This window comes from Sylvia atricapilla, chromosome 1, assembly GCF_009819655.1.
Source record: "Sylvia atricapilla isolate bSylAtr1 chromosome 1, bSylAtr1.pri, whole genome shotgun sequence".
NCBI classification, from domain to species: domain Eukaryota; kingdom Metazoa; phylum Chordata; class Aves; order Passeriformes; family Sylviidae; genus Sylvia; species Sylvia atricapilla.
The window spans coordinates 13565125-13581340 of NC_089140.1; the positions used below are offsets into that span (position 1 = coordinate 13565125).

At 35.3% G+C, this 16216-nt stretch overlaps 1 protein-coding gene across 7 annotated transcripts in view; it reads left to right on the plus strand.

Annotated features, from left to right (window-relative positions):
- Positions 1-16216, plus strand: part of PARD3 (par-3 family cell polarity regulator) — a 525862-nt gene that overhangs the window by 230531 nt on the left and 279115 nt on the right. For all 7 annotated transcript variants that reach the window (XM_066315111.1, XM_066315121.1, XM_066315129.1 and 4 more), the window contains exons 7-9: positions 715-798; positions 9704-9829; positions 11230-11609. In XM_066315111.1, coding sequence (XP_066171208.1) covers positions 715-798; positions 9704-9829; positions 11230-11609 — 590 coding nt within the window. The remainder of the gene's footprint in view (positions 1-714; positions 799-9703; positions 9830-11229; positions 11610-16216) is intronic.

Here is a 16216-nt window from a genome sequence, read left to right on the forward strand (position 1 = left end):
TCTTTCTGAACCTGTATTTTCTTCTGCTTTTTTCCTCACTACAGCAGAAATTATAATTGAAAACTAGATGCATGGTTGCTTCAGGGGACGTCTGGTTGGTTTTGAATGTTACAGTTAAATCTTACTTTGGAAACTTTGCTTAGTAAGGAGGTGCAGGAATCTTCCAGTAAAAGAAATGGAATTACAATAAAACAGATTAATGTGTTTTAAAACTGGAAGGATTTAGCCAATTAAAAATTTAATAATTCTCATTTGATTATGAGGTAATTATGGGAAAGCTAATGTTAAAATTTAGCATCGACTCTAAGATAAAAAAGTAAAGTATGCTAGTGCTTTGATGAGCTTTTAGGTTTCTGAGGAAAAATTGTGTGTGGCATTTAAGGTATTTCTGCTCAATGTTCAGTTTAACTTTAGGATAAGAAAGAAATAAAGCAGTATGCATGCAGTGATGATGATGAAACCTATTTTTATGTATTTAGCTAAATTAAAAAAAAATTCTTTGATTTCTCGTGGTTCTATTAATTGAACTATTTTTGATGATTGATCTCCTTTCATGCCATCAGATTAATCTTCAGGTACGTAATATTCAACAATGCTTTCATCACCATGACTCGGTTTCTGGAGCGGTTTTGTTGTTGTGTGTGTGTTTGTGTGGGGTTTTTTGGTTCCTCCACAGTTCATGTTCATATTCCCTCATTCGTCATTGTCTCACAGTGATATGGTAAAGCTGGTAGAAGTCTCCAATGACGGCGGGCCTTTGGGGATCCATGTAGTGCCTTTCAGTGCCCGAGGCGGAAGGTAACGTATCGTGTAGGATTTTATTTGCATTGTAATTTGCTGTGCTTTATCTCGGTTGTGCTAATTTTCATATTGTGGGCCTTTGCCCTCTGTAGAATGCTGTCTGTTTTTTAAAGGGGCAGTCTCACTAGTGAAAAAAGGAAGAAATGCAAGTTTCCTGACTCTGTGCTTGGAATGGACCCTGTAGTTCAAAGGCTCTCCTTAGAAGGAGTTAGGACTGGATGTTCTAATCTCAGGGGAAGGTGAAGGACAAGGACATTTCCTTTTGGACTCCTAAAATTTATAAATTTCTGCCCTAATTCAGGTGGATATTAGTGCAACATTTCCCTGCTGAAATGTGTTATTTAAAGCCACGAATTTCCAGATAACAGCAGGAGTCTAAACCAGAAGTGTCCAAGAGGCTTTTGCTTGTTAAGAGTAGGGGAGAAAACAATCCTCACACCTTCAAAATTTCATGTTGTCCCATCTCTTGGGGTTAAAATGAAGTAGTAAAACCAGTTGAAATATTCTGATTTGGGGAAAAGTGAACCTGTTTTACAAGCTGAAGCTCCTGAAGTTTGATGGTTTGAAAAAAAAAAAAAAAAAGTAGGGTACATTAAAAATACAATGTGGGAGATGTTATTAGCAAACTGAATACATAATCTCTAATTCTTACTTTGCTAATGTAGAGTTTTAGTGTTTAGAGTCATTATGAAAATATCAGAAAAAAAGCTAAATTTTTGTATTAATTAGTGGTGGATTTGAAACTTTTAAGTAGCTTGAAAAATGGTAAGTTTTCAGCAATACATGCAAATTTTATTTTGGTGTTGCATATTCTAAGTACGCACTGTATTTTCTCTCTTTAAGGAAAGGGGAACAAGTATGTATATATATATTTTAAAAGTAATATTTCCAGATTAAAATGGGTGTTATGTTCTCTGTCTGTTGTCCCAGTAGCCATTTCAGTTTTATCATTAAAAACTAACAAAATAACAAAACTAACTTGCTTTACAAGTGTATCTCTCAAATATTAATATGCTATTTTCAGAAATACTAGGGCATTTGGGGTATTTTTTCCTCCTATACCAAATATCTTCATGGGATTTTAAACAGTATAAGAGCTTTATTTGCAGTTGTTACTTAAAACCCACTGCCTTCATAGTCATACTGACATGTATTATGAGAAAATGTAATTTTTTTTTACTTTAAAGCTACTTTTTCTAGGAACTACAAGTATTAAGAGCAAACTTCTGTTAAGTGGTGAATTCTTCTCTTCATAATCTGAAATTCAGTAAATTCAGTGTGAGGATGGAAAGGGCATGAGTGAACAGTACTTCAGACATAACTCAGAGGCAAATCCAATAGAGTTAGAAATGGTTGAAATTTTCTCATACTTATCTGGGATTTCGACAGTGTGAAGGCCAAGGAAAAGACTGGTTTAAGAATGTCAACTGCCTACTAAGTACGTGTTTAATAGAACTGATGTTAAAATATATATTTTGACATTTTGAATAAGAATTTTAACTAGAGTAAAATTCGCTTCCAGCCTGTTAATGTGGTTGTCAAGTCTGAGTCAAAGCTTAAACTGTTCATACATAATGAGACCATGTTAAAGAAAAAAGCTATAAACACAGAAATAAAATACATAATTTTTAAAAAAGAAATTTAACTATGTAATGCAAAATTATGTGATAAAGCTTTACTACAGGAAAACTAATTTTAAGTATAGATGTTTCAAATCAGGCCATACTGAAAAAGCAAATTATGTTCCAAGGGAAAGAGTTTTTATATTAAAATGTATGTTCTTTTTCTTCATAATACTAGAACTCACTTCATTGAAAAATGGACCATATGTGTAGTTGCTGAGTTTTTTCAACCCTCCACAAAATAATCTACTGAAGAGGGGAGACACTTGGTCTTGTGTCTTTAACACATAGAGGAGCAGAGTTGGGGAGGATCTAGAATATTTCCAAAAGTTTTCTAACATTCTCTGTGTGTTCTAATGAAGGAAAAGCAGAATTCATTGCTTGGGATTGATAATAAGTGCTTGTGTTGTTCTGCTGCTTTACTGTCTGCATACCCACACCTCTGCATGCCTTCAGGTAGCATAAATACATTTTTCTCCAGCTGCCTCCAGTGTGGACAGGGAAAGGAAAAAAACCCAGGTTCAGGTTGGAAGCAATTGGTGGGGATTGGTTAATTTTTTTCCTTCCTCCTGGTTTCCCACTTCTTTTGAGCAGATAAGAAACACGTGCTTCTCCTTTTGCTAGATTCAGAGGGAGAGCAGATGCATGGCAGGGATCTTCTGCTTCCTACTTATTTCTCACTGTAGCACATGGCTGCTCTTTGTTCCTCCCCTGGCTGCAAAAAATAATTCTCCCTGCTACAATCAACCTACAGCTCCCTGCTACCAACATGACCAGGGAATTTGCTTACTAGAAACCTAATTACAGAAAACCAAACACAGGACTTGAGTAAAGACTTTGAGGGATGTCCAGAAAGAAAAGATTTCATGTGTCATATAGGTTAGTCCACTGTCCCATAGTTGTTTTATATTTGCCTCCTGTTCAATTCCAGTTATGCTGTGCTTTCAATTACTTTTTTTGTAGTTCTTTTCTTTTGCTTTTAAGAATGTTACTCAATAAGCAATGGTTATTAAATCAATAACTTGAAAAATTGTAAAAACATGTTATGCAATTCACCTTTCTTCCCCTATGCAATAAGCAAGGGCCTTATCCCACCAAAATTTTCACACCAGAAAATCCCTCCCTAAGAAAACACTCCAAAATTCTAAAAATTATGTGCCATAACTCTGTTCTCTACTAATATTGAGAAAATATTTGTCTTTTTCATGGTCATTTTAGGGTTTGGAATAAGAATGTTTTAAATTACTGGCTTTTGATCTTGAGCAAAATCTGTAAAGGTCTCTGCCTCATCTGTATAAATGCTACAAATTATTTCTGTTCCCAGTAAAACTGAGACTTTTTTTAAATGAAAAAACTGTATTTCTCTGGGAAAAATACTATTGATTTCTAAAGACATGGTGAAACTTTATTCTGTGTATATGTTTCCTTGTTATCCTTCTGGTTTTGCCTCTAGAAATGTATCTGCCTTTTATTGGCCTATTTGATCATATGATTTTGTTAACAGATTTTGTTCACCTTATCAAAAGGGAGGAGGGTATACATATTCATCACCTTATGGTTGTGCATTTTTTAAGGATAAAAGTTTTGTTTGCAAACCTGCTGGCACATTTTTGCAATGGCATAGATGAAGTGCTGAGCAGAAAAGGAGGCATGAAAACGAGAGTAGAATGAAGGAGGAGGAGAAGGCAAGTAGCAAAGTGTTCAGATAAGAGTGGAAAAAGGAGGAAATGAATGAGAGAAAAATATGAAAGGAAAGAAAATTCTGACTCAGTGCAAAGTTGCCATACCACCAATCCTTCCTTCTTATTAGGTGCTGAGGAACAGGAGCAAACAGTCCCTTGAGAATCTGATTTGAGCAGCCTGGATGGTGTGGGATGTTATGTTGATGTTTCAGTGAGGATGCACCAAGTTCTCTGCAAGCTCAGCAGTAATTATAGTGTTATTTGCCATTATATGGCCTCTTCTACTTCTGAAATCTTCTCAAGCTCTCTACCCTAGCTGCTCTTCTGAAATCTTGCCATGTCTGTCTTTGGAAAGAGATTCAATTGACACAAGGAATACATGAGATTACATGAGAAATATCTGTGAATAATGATATAGAAGTTAGAGTCCCATAGTCCCAAGACTGCTCTGACGTCTACTTAGTAAAGCAGAACTGAAAAGGATCTGGATATTAATCTAAAACTCCACGATGAACATCCACTAATAAGTATCAGACATGTTACTTTGATACAGACAGGTGTGCACAGCTCTGCCAGCTTTTCTTCCTTGAAATATGCCACAAAATCCATCATTAACCATGCATCTAAAACCTGCAGCTAAAAATATATTTTGTTATGTATCCTAAATGTCTTAAAATACTAGGAAGTCTCAAAAGAAAGAAAAAAAAATTCTTTGTCAGTTTAAATGACAAATATAACAGGTTTTGTTAAAAAGAAAGAAAAACCTCAAATGAAGGTGAGCATTTAAACATACACAAACCCTAACTACCTCACTAGAAATCTAGAAATTTGAAATTTTTTATACTTTCTATTTTTTTTCATTTATTAGAATTATGCTTCATTTTCTAGAGTTTATAAATTCATCTCGTGTGTCACTGTAAAAATTTTAGCCTTTGTACTCAAGATACAAAGAAAACTAAAATATTATCTATTGGCCATTGTCTATACTGAGAGTCCATAGTATTGCCTTCAAGGTGCCTCTCTAATGATCATATCCTCTTTGATCAAGTAGAAGGCCCATGCTGTCTGCTCTCCATTTATTCTTCTCCTGCATTTCCAGCCTATTGAGTCTTAAAGGTAGCCATGGCTTTCAAAAACATATGTGTGGAAAAAAAATTCTCATTGGAGTGAACGTACCATTCCCTCACTCTTGTATCTGAATTCAAATTGTCTGATCTCAGCCTTTAAGAAGTTTTATAAGCATAATTTGAAGTATTACTCAAGCTAAAAAGCTGAGGAGTGGTTACGAAGGATTGGGAATTGGTTCTGGACTCCAGGCATGAAATTTAAATGCCTCCACAGCAGTGCTGTGATGCCAATATTGGGTAAATTTGTGCCATTTAGCATTGAGTAGCCACAATAATTTAATTTGAACAAAAAAGCCGATTTGCCTGCTCTGACCTCTGAATCTAGGAATTTTATACTGTTTTTATGTTCTTGTAGAACTTTTCAGAGATCTTTCATAGCATGAAACCACTGCACATCAGATTTTCATTCAATCCTTATTACTGTACCTTAATCTAGTTTTTGCCTTTTCATGTTAGTGACTTTACATAAACATTTAAATTGGCTATTTTCTGTTCTGTCTGATTTGATTACACTACAGTTAGCTTGCAGGTAAATAGATAAACAACTTCAATGTGTACATACAATGGGACATGATGACCAAATCATATTCTAGATGCTCAATGTCAGTTTTTATTTTTACTTTAACTGTCAGTTTTTATTAAGATAAATTATCATCATTTCCATACATCTGGATGGCATGTGGAGAGTTTGCATTTCACGAACTACCCCAGCTAAGTCAGGCAATTTAGATGTCAATAAAAAATTCGCTGCTTATTTCTGGTTTATCATTGGTTGTAATTTATACTGAGAACTGAAATGTTAACACATGTAGCTGAGTTTATTTTAATAGTATAATTAGAGTAATGAACCTTGTGGAAATACAGTGGTGCAAATGCTAATATAATCTCAGCTGCTTACATTCCCAATTAGGTATTTAAAACAAATACAAAGACTGAGCTCTGTGCTTTGGCAGTTTCCCTTCTGTTTCCGTGTCAGCTAACATTAGTCTAAAACAGCAGAGGTACTAAATTTCTATTCATAATTATTGTTTCAAGAGGACTGTAGACTTGCAGAGTGTTTTGCGTAGGTTTACATGATACTTAATCTAATTCTTGAAAAAGTTGGAGTTCAGAAGATTTGTAATAGAAAAAATTATATTAGAAACTGTGTTAACTTACTTTAACTGGACAAAATTAAGCAAATTCAAGTATACCCATACATTTGTATGCTACATGGTTGTGTTTTAAAAAAAGGTATATACTGACTTTGGTATTTTATACCAGATGAGTTTAGATGCTTTCAAAATGTTTCCTTCCTAATGCAGGAAACATAATACTGAAGCTGTAGTAGAGCTCCACTTCGCAGGATTTATGATGGTGGCATATGGCAGGGAAAAAAATCCAATTTGTTTTTAGGTTGCTGCATATTTGCAATATCAGGTCTACTCTGTTTATCTCCAGTTGCTGCAACAACAAACATGAATTCCCATAAAGTCTTTCTTAGAGTCACATTCTTACATCTATCCATAATATGCTGAATAAATACTGCTGAAATTGGTATGCCTTTGTTAATTTTTGAAGAACATACATTTTCCATAGTTCTAGTTTTCCCTGCTATGCAAACCCTCATTTGGGAAATTGTTTCTGGAATTGTGTCTAAAGGGATCATTTGTGCTATTTGTTTATGTAAAAAATGAAATAAATTAAAAGGCACTGTGAGAAGCCTGGTTTCAGGTTTGACTCAGTCTGTTCATCCAGCCTTGAATTTGCACTCAGTGACTTAAGCTTTATATCCCTTGCTTAACCTAGCTCTAAGATCTGTTAAAAAGCAAAATCCTCATGAGCACCATATGCCATGTTAGAAATGAGCAGTCTTGCATTAGCAGAACTTGTAGCCTTTGTTTAATGAGATTATTTACAATTTTGACTGGTAGTTTATTTATTTCTCAGATACATTATTTTACTATAGGTTAGGATTAGTAATATTTTTACAGATTTGAGAGCCTAAGTGGAATAACTTTAAGAAATGTCAAATCATGCATAAAGGTGCATCTCGCATTAATAATTTGATATAAATTGAGAATGTGAGACAGTAGAAAGCAGCATTTCAAGAAAAATGCTGTGTCAAAACTACTGATAGAGCAATTATTTTGAAATCATAAGTATATGGAGACATTGGGATGAAATAACCACATTACTTTGTATCACATATTGTCATTGTATTAACTTAAATTGTTGTACTTTGTGTAGATATTGTTTTGACATTTTGATATTTTTTATATTTAACCATATAAGCCAAACACCTGTTGTTACTACTGTGTATGCCCTTGTGCACGCATCGCATGCACATCCAAATTCTGAATTGTCTTTGCACATTGCATCAAAGCATCAAAGAGCTGTTGGGCATCAAGTGAAAGAAAAGGAAGAGTAGACACAACTCCTTCCTTTCCTGCTTAAGAATTTTGTTGGTTTTCTCTTCAATGTAGCATTCCCTATTTTATATTTGCTTTGCCTATCTCTTCCCTGTTTAGAGTTATGCTCTTCAGTAGCTTCACTTTGTGGCTCAAAGACAATCTCCTCAGAAGAAGTTCATCAACTCACAAGTGAAGAAGACACAAACTTGTTCTCTAACACATCATTTTTCTGTGTGTCAAAACTGTAATTCTGATAAAAATAGTATAGTGAAGCCATACAAGTATTTTTCCTTTTTACTGTTAATATAACTGTTAGTTGGGTTCTTCCTGCAGCTATCAAACCATCTATAATTTCTTTATAATTGGTTTTAAGAATCTGAGACTGCCTTCAACATTTTTTTAGTGAACAGGAGGAAAAAAGGGATTGAATCAATATTTTAAAGTTTGTTTTGTTTTATTTCCTGTGACTACATAACCTAATAATGATCAGAAAATTGTAGTACAATAAATAGAGCACAACCTGGTTACTAAGTTAGTGTGCCCCTGTTGTGGACTTGTAGAGTTTTTTGTCATGCAAATGTCTGACTCAAGTTTCATTTGATGATTTGTGCTGTCAGAATGGTTTATGTTGTTTTTCTCCTCACAGTCTGTTTACATTGTTTAGATCCTTTCAACCTCATATCTTAATGTCTCTAGGTGGTTCCAAAATGGAAATACTAGGATCATTTCTCCTACTGCTTCATCTGCCTTGTAGGAGAAAATGTATGACTATTCTGTTATAAATGTATTATAAAAAAAAAAAAAAAAAGGCAGTAAATTGATAAATGAATATTTTAAAGGGGAAGAAATAAGTGAATTTTGCTTTTCTGACCCTTTTGATGAAGTGCTCAAGTGTGTAGGTAACTTTTGAGCACATGAGTTCTTTTAAGCACCATTGGCTCCTTGTTTACTTTTAGGTAATATGTGTGAACGGAAGTGCTGTGATCACTGAAAGGTTTTTGCTTAAAAGACATGTGTGGTCTTGCAATTCTTGCTCATTTGGACCAAATATTTTTTATGCCATGCCTTAAAATGAATTCTGAAAAAAGTAATGCTGTTGACTTGGGTGATGTGAGTTTGACCCACTGATACATCCCGTGGGGTTTCACTGTAAAGCTGATCTTTAATGAAACCCAACAAACAAACAAATAAACAAAAAATCAAGTGCATTGTCGATGATGCAAGAATAATCCTGAAGAATGAGTTCTCCTTTGGGTAGAGAGTTCAGGTATAGAAACATCATTGACTTTTAATACTATCCTGCCAGTACCTTAGAAATGCATTCTTCAGGATCCTTTTTCATAATTTCAGGTTGGATATTTGTTTACCTTTTCTCTCTAAAAATGTCCTTAAGATGATACTGTGAGTAAGCATGAAACAGAGGGGACTAACTCATTGCACAGAGGCTATCAAATGGAAATTGTCTTCACTTAATTAATTTAAGATAAGATTCTGATTTTAAAAAAGAGCATTTAAATTTTTATTTTCCTGTTTTTTGTTTTATTAAAAAATGTTAAGATTTAAAACCAAAACCATTTGGTTCACATGAAATTATTGAATTCTCTATCCTTCCCCTCATTGCAGGCTGCTTATTACATGAGATGACCCCACGTTTCACTTGCACAGGAGTAGTGAAGACTGTGGCATTCTCTGCTAATTCAGAAATTTAAATTTTAGGTTGAACCTATTCAGCTTCAGTTAACTAGCAGAAAAGATGTCTTTTCTCAGATGTGTGGTGGCTCTTGGAGTTTTTATTACACAGAAATCTTTGCCTTTTTCAAGAATGGATGTGCTGTCATCCCACAGCCTGTTCATTCTTACTTTTGACATGTTTGATTCACCTAGGCATTTTGTTTTATAGAAAAGGGATAATAAATCAGGTAATTCTTGAAGTTATTTGAAACTGTGCTATCCTACTTCAAGGTAAAGATGGTTTAAAATATAGCCTCTGTAATGGTCATGATAAAATATGAAATCAACTGGATTTTCTGTGTTGCAAATTATTCAGATAGTAATAATTTGTAATCTTGATGTTCCAGAACCCTGGGGCTGCTGGTGAAGCGACTGGAGAAGGGTGGAAAAGCTGAACAAGAAAACCTTTTCCGTGAGAATGATTGTATTGTCAGGATTAATGACGGAGACCTGCGGAACAGGAGATTTGAACAGTGAGTGTTCTTACCACACTTGCATTGCATTATTTGATTTTTAACACTGCAACTTGGAATAATTTTAATTGGGAATAATAATAATATTAATTGAGAAAGGTAAGAAAAAAACTCTAATCTTGCATTTCTAATAAAAAAAAGATACACTTAGGGACATTATTGGTTTTTATATAGCCAGATTAAAAAAAAATCAGGATAATTATTGTCATTAGAGTATATGAAATTCTCATTTGATTGTTTTTATACATGATAGATTTTTTATTCTTATATTGGTAATCTGTTTTTCTTGAAATTCCCATGTGATGTTTGCTCTTACACTTGCAACGCACCATGTTCAATATAAACGGACAACTTGAAGACTTTATTTTTAACATTTTAAAAATATGTGGGTTTTTTGATTGTGTGAGAACTAAAGCTGCTGTATATGCAGAAACTTCTTGGAGAAGTTTGAGAGATAAATATTTCCTTAGTGGTTGTCTGGACTTGGTAGAATCTCGAAGTGAATAAGAAAGACTTTTAAGAGGGAAATCAGGTTGCAGTTCACACTCAGGTAAGAGAAAGAGAAAAACAGAAAAGAGGGATGCAGGTAATGAGTGACTTCATGGATGATAATATTGTTCTGAAATCTGTAACACACTGAGGTCCAAATATCTTTTGTTCTGATCATCTTCTACTAAATATATATTTGGAATGTGGTTTTAATTTCTTTAACTCTAACCTGAATTGAAACAACCCTGTACTATATGGTTGAAAGCAGCTTTTCTCTGCTTGTCCTAAGGTTCTGAATCACAATTTGTGAAGTTTGTGAGGAGACTTTGTTGACTTTGTATACTTTGGATTGTGACTTTGAGCCCAGTGTCAGTCTGTACAGGATTGAGCATTTTTCCCCTTATTTCTTAATGTTATATTCTGATAGACTACTGGCTGAACAAAATTGAAGTGTAAGTTAGACTGGTTGCAAGACTGTATATAATCAGAAAATTGTGGAATACATAGTCCTTTTATAATTAGTAATTTTCATTCTAATAATTCTGTTGTCACTGTGGTAACATTTATCGCAATTATTGCAATTATCAAGGTTCAGAACAAAAGGACACTGCAGTCCTGCCGTAGAGCTGTCTGCATTTCCAGACTGTGGTTGAAATTTTTTGCTTTTCTGAATCCAGTATTTGCTGCATTAATTGTTAAACATATTTAACCATAGTGTTGCCCTAAAGCAGTAAACCTTAGCGAAAAGCAGACCAAATAGGCTAGTGAACAGATTCAAGTTTTATGGTTTATGCTCGAGTGCAATGTGTCTGTCAGCTCGCGTTGCTTAATTAACATTAGTAATTATGCTTATAATGCCTCGTAGTCTGCCAGTCCTAATTTGCTAATTTTCTGTTCGTTTCACAACCTAGAGCCCAGCATATGTTTCGCCAAGCCATGCGTACGCCGTTCATTTGGTTCCACGTGGTCCCTGCGGCGAATAAAGAGCAGTACGAGCAGTTGTCCCAGAGCGAGAGCGTGTACTACTCCAGCCGGTTCAGCCCCGATTCCCAGTATGCTGATGGGAAAAGTATGAACAATTCTGGACTTCACACGTTACAAAGAATGTCTAGAGCGGGCAACCACTCTGATCAGACAGACTCCTACTCACAGCTACCTCACAGTGTGAACTCATCAGGGAAACCACCCTCCGGCCTGGTACCGTCACCTCAGAAAGTTCTCACCTCCACTTCAAACAGTGGCTATAACACCAAAAAGATAGGGAAGAGGCTCAGTATACAGCTGAGAAAAGGTAAGGTACCAGTGTGCTCCTCATGCAGCAGGAGATGCGCGTGTAGGGTGTGTGTGTGCGCACCCAGTGCCACTGTCCTGGCAGAAAGGCTAGCAGGAGCACAGGGGGTGCAGTGGGTTGATTTTTGAAGCCAAGGCACTGAGTTGTCCCTGAGAGCAGGCCAGGACACCCACTCTGCATTCAGACTGTGCAGCATGCTTGCAAAAGGCCGTTTTAAAGGGTGCTTTAGCATTTTTTTTCTGTTTCTCAGCTAATAATGTAGTGCAGTAAATGCCTCAAATTCTGTTGGCCAAGACCCAGGGAATGGTGAACTATTTAATATAAACAACAAGCTAAAATGGCCCATGTTCTGTACTTCACAGTTATGGCTTTTCAAATTGAGTTTTGGCTTTAGATTTTCAAAGTGTTTTGGATCCAGTTAGTAAATTGGACATTCTAATTTCCAGCTAAAGCTTTCATTTTTTTCCCACAGAGACATTAAAACCTTTGGTTGAGGTGTAATGTGATATTTCCTGTCTTGGCCTTTATGCTAATATAATTTGAATGAGGGTGAGAGACACTATTTAAAGTAGTGTGTGCTTATCTCAACATCTGTGTTGTATGTGCATATGTAGAGGCATTGGTACATCCGTGAAATTTTTATGATGTGAGAAAATTTGACATTATTTTGTAGTTAATGTGTAGATGCTTTTAAGATAGTTTGAAGTATAATAAAATGGCATTTAGATGCCAGTATTCTTAGCTCTTGGGAAATGATTTTTTAAAGGATTTAAGCTTTATGGTATTCAAATGAGCATGTTTAAGATTAGCTATAATTCGGTCTCTAGCAACAAGAATACTATTTACATTACACAGCAGAACATTTACCCATATGACAGTATTCTCCATGAACTTGGGGTATAGTCCCCTTAGGATACTTTCTGTGCTTAGTGTTAGTAATTTTTATTAATTAATCTTTTTGTTGAAAGTCGTTGAAGACAGTACGTTGAATGGTAGAAATTTTACAGTTTCACAGGTACCAGGCTACTTGTCACATTATCATTATGCTTTCCTTTCTATGAACTTCACATGAACCACCAGATTGCTTCTTTCTGGTTGCTGAATTTTAAGCTCTACAAACTTGGGTGACATAAGGTTGAGTTGACAGTTTGCTTCTGTTGTTGATGCTCCTTCAAGAATTTCTCTAGGCCATCAGCTCAGATCAGCCTACTTGGAAAAACGTGCTGTTATTGGATGAGTAAGGAATCAGTGTGCTTATAAATATACTCTCAGTCACTACAGTGATTTTTATCTGGTTCTTTTCTGTCTGTGGATGTCTTTAGAAATATTACTTGGATAGTACATAAAAGAATTTTCAGTGAGAAGTGGAAATAAACATTTCATATAATTTAATTTAACCAACAAATAAATGTATCATTTGGGACCATAATATTTTTGTGTCTCCCCGAAAATGGTGTTATAGCTCCTCATAAGATGCAAGAATATAATTTTGGTGTGTTATGGATTTGTGGCTGTGATATGGTGTTGTATGTGGTCATCTGCACTGCATACTGTTTCAGAAATACTCTCCCCAAGGCTATAATGTAATCTATCCTTGCTGGCATTAATAACTTAGGTGGGTTTGGAATAAAGAAGATGCATGCTACCTGTTGATGAAAAGCGATCTCTAAGATACTTTAACATCTAGTTCATACCAGAGGAGTTTGATGGCTCTTAGAGTAGTAAGAACTTAGAAATATCTTTAGAATATATTTCAGAAGTTTAAAGGGGATTTTTTTTTCTAACAGTCAGCTTATTTGAGAACACTACTAATGGTGGAATGGCACCTAGTCTAGGTTATTGGTGAAGGTAGAAACTGTGTTCTATGCATGGTAAAAATAAAGAAAAATGTGCCTAAAGAAAGATGCCTTTTTATCATTGCTGTCTTGCATTTGTTAATACCTACTGTAGAAAGAGGCATGCCCTCCCATTTTGACTTACATTTGATCACTCTGAGAGCACATGTATGGAGCAACAAATGCAGCAATACACTTAAGGATGCTCCAAGTATTTAGTTGTAAATATGAGTTCAATAGGGATGTTGATTGTTTTTGATGATTATTTCTAAGAAATTGTAATAATACAGGCTTTATAGATATTTTACAAATGTTCTCATTTGTAGTTGACAGGCAGCAGTTGTTTCACCAGTTAGCATCATTACTTTAAAAACTCATTGTGGGGTGCATTAAGGCATGCAAGGTGTCGGCTTGAAATTCAGTTTTCATTTAACCTGTATGTTCTGATAATGGAAGTAGTGTATGAGAATTGACTCTTTTTCAATACAGACAGACCTTCTTTATTACAGCTGTATTTTTATATAGTGCATAGGCTTTATGATGACAATCTAGAATAACCCTACAGTACGTGCTTCTGTAATTATGATTTCTTAATATTTATTGCTGATTTGGCATTTTAAAATAACCTGAACTTTCATAGGATTTAGCTGTTTAATAAAGTCAGAAGAGAAGGTCAGTCATATGTTTTAGTCCATGAGGAATGTTTGTTGGCTTTTCTAAATGAAAATGGATATCTGTTTATCTTGCCTTAAAGGTCAAGGCCTGAACTTTTAGCATATAGATGTAGGGGTTATTGCTGATATTCTAATGCCATTAAGGCTGTATAGCAGCCCAGCTTAATAGCTCACACAAAATAAGATAATGCAAGACATGACAGTAAGCACATGTTTATATTCATTTTGGTGTGAACCAATACACAGTAAGTAAGTAGAAATAAAAATAGTTCTTTGCAGCTAATGAATAAAGAAAATAAGACCACTGATATAACACCCAGGACAAGCTTTGACCTCATATGCACCAGGACACTCCCAGAGTGTTCCTTCTTTGGCTGTAAGTGTTTGAGCCAATGCAACTGAGAGGAATTTAGTCCATCACTTATAAATAATAGATAACCAATTATACAGCAAATTACTGTAAGGCTCACTCTTTGAGCACTTAGTAACTCACAGCATTTAGCCTGATACTCACTAAAGCATTCAAAAGAGTTTTTCCACTGTATGTTGTGCTACTCAGATTTCATATCTACTGCTTTTGATATTGCTGTACTAAGACAAACCTGAAGTAGTCAGTCTGGAAATTAGCTTAATCTTGTTCAATTGCCCTTCAGTATAATGCTCATTGCACCATATGATTTCTATCTATAACTACATATTTGTATAGCTAAATTAAATATAAAATTCTGGAAGTAAAATGTCATCACTGAGCTCATGTTTCTTAAGTTGGCCCTAGTTCCACCAAATATTTTGCTAATTTTTTGTCTGAAGTATTCAGTGCGTCAGGACCTCAGTCCACATCTCCCCACTTCCAGAGGGTGACTTAGCCACCGACCATGAGAGTTGTGATTATCTCTGCCTTTTTGGCCTCTCTCTTGCAAAACAAGAAAAAGGAAGGGAAAGAAATGAGTGACAGAACTGTCAGGAAAGCTGTAGCAGTTACCAAGTCCATCACAAACAGGACGTAGCAGCTCTGTTCTAGAAGATGAGTCCTGAAACAAAGGAGGCACCTCTGCACCAGTGCAGGACAGAAAAATGGGTGAATTGTAGATATGAGCAGGATTAGGAGACTCTGATCATCAGAGTTTCTTATGTTCCAGTTTAGCTTGCTGGCCTTGCTGAGGTTAACAATGCCACATCTTACATGCAGAGCTGACCTGAAACTCTGCAAGTCTGTACAAGGGCCTGGGCATTTCATCTGTGGCACAGTGACACTCTGCAGCCCTGCTGCACCTGAGTTCCTTTCTGCAAGAAGTCATTAGAGACTCAAATAAGTTGCCATGGATGGTTTGGGAGTGTGCTAATTTGAAATGGCATTGTATTTGCTTTGCAGTGGAGCCCATCTATGGACTTTTAAAAATTTTATTTATTTATTTGTTTTAAATTTATTTTATTTATTTTTTATTTTTATTTATTTTATTTATCAATTACTTGCTTTGCTTGGGTTCCTATAGGAGAGTGTACAAGACAGAGCTCTGAACTTGTCTGTAAGATATCCTGTGTCATGTATCTGAAGTGTACAGATTTATATGCATTTTTCATTATACTCTCCTGTTTTCCCCACACAGTTTCTTGAGCCAGACTTTGAACTGACATTTTAAATTTTTGTTTAAAATTTCTTTTGAAGTGATATGTTCGCTTAAAATTCCTGATCAGATGCAGAAAGTGTGTTTGTCACTTTTGAAATGAAGCATGTAGATGCCTAAATTACTTCAGTGACCTTGAGAAATTCAAAAGTGAAGCAAATAATTTTGAGCATTATTAGTCACTGAAGAAGCATAAACTGCATCAAGTTTCATCTTTCCATTTTTTAAAACTGCTTCTGATCACCATTAGCAAGCTGTAGCATAAGGGGAAAAGAACATTTCTATTAAGTTGATCAAAGATCTTCTTGAGTGGTCTGAGCTTTGCTTGGAGGAAAAAAACCCTCACTTGTTCCAAATCACCCGACTACATAAAAATGGGCATGCAATTAGTCTTGATTGAGCATGTGGCTGCAGAAATTTAGTAGACAGCTGAGCAGTCAGCCTTCTAAGCAGTCATTTGCATGTACAGTAAG